Source organism: Juglans regia, chromosome 5 (assembly GCF_001411555.2).
Source record: "Juglans regia cultivar Chandler chromosome 5, Walnut 2.0, whole genome shotgun sequence".
NCBI lineage: Eukaryota > Viridiplantae > Streptophyta > Magnoliopsida > Fagales > Juglandaceae > Juglans > Juglans regia.
In genome coordinates, this window is record NC_049905.1 from 7197928 (window position 1) to 7202387 (window position 4460).

The following is a 4460-nucleotide window of genomic DNA, read 5'->3' on the forward strand; positions in this document are numbered from 1 at the left end:
ACAAGTCATTTGAAATGTTTATTAGTTCAAACGCATAAAATTTGTTCAAACGCTCCGTCCATTCGAACATGATCAAATATGGTCATTAGTTCGAATCAAAATTTCATATTTTTCGTACGGACGTGTCGGTTCGAACTGAGAAATATTTCATTCGAATAATATTTTGAGACGAAATTGGTTTGTCGAAAAAAAAAATTTGTTCGAACAATGATATTATACTAATAGTGATATTAATACAATATATAGTTATAGTGATTTAGTTATAATGATTAGTATAACTATATAATAGTATTAGTATTAATATAGTTATATATTAGTATTTGTTATAGTGATTTTAATTTAGTATAACTATATAATAGTATTAGAATAGCGATATCACTGATACTATAAGTATTAGTATTACTACTAATAGGTAAATTCAAGCTCATCCAACACTCAACCCACAAAAGAAAGCGTGACAAATAACAAATCAAAATTAAATTAACTTCCTTTCCTTTATATCCGAACAAAATTGTTGATAATATCCAAAATCCAAGGATCGGAATTGGGAGAGATTTTAGGGTTTGAACAGATTATCATCGATCGAGGATAAGATAGTTGAAACGATCAAACTTCCTGTTATTAAGATTACCCTTATGCCGTCGGGAGTAGATATATAAAAAGGACTCACAGGCGTAGGGAACAGTACTACTACTTGCTTCTATTTATAATTCATTACCTTCAGTTCTTCAGGCCGCGGCCAAACTCTTCCTGGCTTTCCATCACACATCATTGACCGATCGATCGATCGATCAGCCAGGGAAAAGTTAGGCTAATCTGCAACCATGCCCGCAATCGTTATTTCAGAATCTGGAGGTGGGCAAGACTTCCCCGCCAAGCTTACAGGGCAGGTTGTCGTCTGTAGTATTATCGCCGCCTTTGGAGGCCTTATGTTTGGCTACGATATTGGCATCTCCGGTACGTAATGCATGCATGATGTCATGAACGTTTGTTTGTCCGTCTGTCTTTTGTTTTTTTTATACGTTTTGTCATGGCTGAGAAGTTTGGTTTAATGCTTTGTTTTTTCGTTGTTACAGGGGGAGTGACTTCAATGGATGATTTTTTGATTAAATTCTTTCCTGCTGTTTATGAAAAGAAGCACCGAGCCAAGGAAAACAACTACTGCAAGTTCGATAATCAGTATCTCCAGCTCTTTACTTCTTCACTCTATCTTGCAGCCATCGTGGCTTCGTTTTTTGCATCCATGGCTTGCAAGAAGTTTGGCCGGAAACCAGTAATCCAAGCAGCTTCTGTTTTCTTTGTTGCCGGAGCCATTTTAAACACTGTTGCCAAAGATCTACTGATGTTGATCTTAGGCAGGTTGTGTCTTGGCGCTGGAGTTGGGTTTGGTAACCAGGTATCAATATCATCACGGGCATAATTATTTTCCTTTTCTTTTCTTAACAATTAAATTAGGTAGAGCATACAATCAAATAAGGTATTTTTATTTGGGCGTCACATGCTAATTATAGAGAAATCTTGTTTGCAGTCTTCAAATAGAGATGATATGTGCAAACCTTAATTCATTAAATTGAAAAAAATATCATTTTAAGAAATATATTATTATAATTTTAAAAAATTTTAAAGACTAAATTAATTAGGCTTGCACATGCATGTAGTCTCCAAATGGAGACTGTAAGTATATATATGAGATAAATTCCTTTTCAAATTAGAATCTAAGACTTAGGATTCAATCGGACACTCTGAGGAGTATTTCATAATTTTTTGAATAGTAGTGGAAATGTTTAAATTGTTATATTTTAATGGAGTTTGAAAAATTAGAGAGGAAATTTGAATAAAAATATTATAAAAAATTAATTTTTTGTGTTTTTAATATTAAAAATTCAAACAATGATTTAATATTATATTCAAAATTGTCTTGATTTTTGTGGATAAGTTTTATTTAATGCCGACTGGCCAAGTGCTAATAGTTTAACGTGAACGCATGAGAGAATATATCCCAGTTATGATCATATTGCACCCTCGTGTTATTTAATTGAAAGAATACAGTAGGTTTCTCAATCGCTGATCCTGATGTTTTCAATGCATGAACAGGCAGTACCGTTGTTCATATCAGAAATTGCTCCGGCCAAGTACAGGGGAGGCCTGAACATCTGCTTTCAGTTGCTTATCACAGTCGGCATTCTGTGCGCAAACGTGATTAATTATTTCACGTCAAACATGCACCCATACGGCTGGAGAGTGTCGCTAGGGGGTGCCGCGGTGCCCGCCATAATTCTTCTCGTCGGATCCATCGTCATCGTCGAGACGCCCACCAGCCTAATCGAGCGTGGGAAGGAAGACCAAGGCTTGAAAACTCTGAGGAAGATTAGGGGCGTGGAAGATGTAGAGAAAGAATTCAACGACCTAGTGCACGCCACTGAAGTGGCTAACCAAGCCAAGCACGCCTACAGAAGTCTCATGAAACGCAACAGCAGGCCTCAGCTCATTTGTTCTGCGCTTCTTCAGGTCTTCCAGCAGCTTACAGGAATCAACGTCATCATGTTTTATGCACCAGTACTGTTTCAGACCATGGGATTCAAGAGCGATGGATCGTTGTTATCTGCCGTCGTTACCGGTTTGGTTAACGTGTTATCCACATTGGTTGCAGTTTTCTCGGTTGACAGAATCGGGAGGAGGAAATTGCTCATCGAAGCTGCCGTTCAAATGCTTGTAGCCCAGGTAAGGAAAAAATTAGAAGCACAGAAACGTCTATATAAAACTGAGACACATGAAGTGTTGCCCGAGACGATAAGTCTCTAGCATGCATGTTTTTACGTGTTACTAAATTGTGCATGTTTTGTGTTTTTGCAGTCTGTAATGGGAGCGATACTTGCAGTCCATTTGAAAGCTTCAAACGAGATGCCAAGCAATTATGCACTGTTCGTGGTGTTCTTGGTCTGTCTTTTCGTGTCCGGTTTTGCGTGGTCTTGGGGTCCCTTGGGCTGGCTAATTCCTAGTGAAATCTTCCCACTCGAGACTCGAAGTGCTGGGTTCTTCTTTGCTGTCAGCACCAACATGCTTTTCACCTTCCTCATTGCTCAAGCGTTCCTCACAATGCTGTGCCATATGCGGTCTGGGATCTTCTTCTTCTTCGTGGCATGGATTGTTTTGATGGGTTCCTTTGCCATCTTCTTCCTGCCTGAAACAAAGGGAGTTCCCATTGATGAAATGAATGAAAGAGTGTGGAAGAAGCATTGGTTCTGGAAGAGGTACTTTGATGACGACGACAGAGAGATGCAAGCTAAAGCAGAGGAAAAGCAACTGGCTTGATCAAGACTATTCTTTTTTTGCTCCCTTAATTTAGTACAGACTTATGTGTACGTCGTCATTATTAATTAGTTTGGGATGATTTTTAAAATCAGTACATATTTTCTGCTAAATATTTGTGCTTGATCATGATCTAAATTCATATATATATATAGTTGACAATAATTTTATCCGAATTACTATTAAAATTGAAAAGTATTTATATTACTTGCGAGTCAATGTGGAGGACATTGCATGTACATACAGAACTTGATTTATAAGAAGAAATTAAATAGAAAATATATATATAAGCCTTATTTTTTATACACCCACCACATCACTGATGTGAAAGTTTATACAAAAATAAACTTATAAACTGACATGATATTCTAAAGTTATTTTTATTACTTTTATTGTAAAATAAAAATGGCGCATCATATAGAAGACATGTAATTATCAGTTTGTGAATTTTATTTTATGGGATTTTTTTTTGTTTCTAACACTTTTTAAAAAGAATAATGTTGGATATAGTCGTAGAATGTACAAACGTCGCACAATCATTTTAAAAAATAGTAAGATCCACGATGAGAAAATTAGTTTTTTTATCTGGATCTCGTATTTACTTACTTTTTCAAAAGAATTGTGCAACGCTTGCGCTGTACTCCATGACTAGAAATATTATTTCTTTTTAAAAAATAATTGGCATTTTGATTTTTTTTTTTAATTATAATGCGTTGTATTATAAATGGTACGTTAACCAGTGTAAAGAAAGTTTACTAGGAAATTGAGTATGACATTTAAATAGCAAATTATCTTTATGAAACGGAAAATGTTTGTCTTCAGCATTGTGATTGAATTACAAGACAAGCAGCTTGCAAATTGATAAGTATTACATGCTTCTTTGTGATACTCTGTCACCCTATTCTCATCTCACCTTATTTTTTATACACCCACCATGTACATCGCTGATGTGAAAGTTTCTATAAAAATAAACTACAAATTGACATGACATTTTAAAGTTATTTTTATTATTTTTATTGTAAAATAGATATCACGTATTATATCAAGATTACATGTAATTATTAGTTTATGAATTTATTTTTATGGAATCTCTTTATGTTTTTAACACTTTTTAAAAAAAGTAATATTAGATACAGTCGTGGAGTACACAA

General features: G+C 35.2%; 1 protein-coding gene across 1 annotated transcript; it reads left to right on the forward strand.

The window, feature by feature from the left end:
* The first annotated feature begins 686 nt into the window (after positions 1-686).
* LOC109007632 (sugar transport protein 8-like) lies at positions 687-3528 on the forward strand. Its single transcript, XM_035690291.1, has 4 exons — positions 687-957; positions 1077-1396; positions 2095-2721; positions 2854-3528. The coding sequence occupies exons 1-4, from the start codon at positions 825-827 to the stop codon at positions 3310-3312; spliced, it is 1539 nt and encodes a 512-aa protein (XP_035546184.1). The 5' UTR covers positions 687-824; the 3' UTR covers positions 3313-3528.
* Positions 3529-4460: the final 932 nt, after the last annotated feature.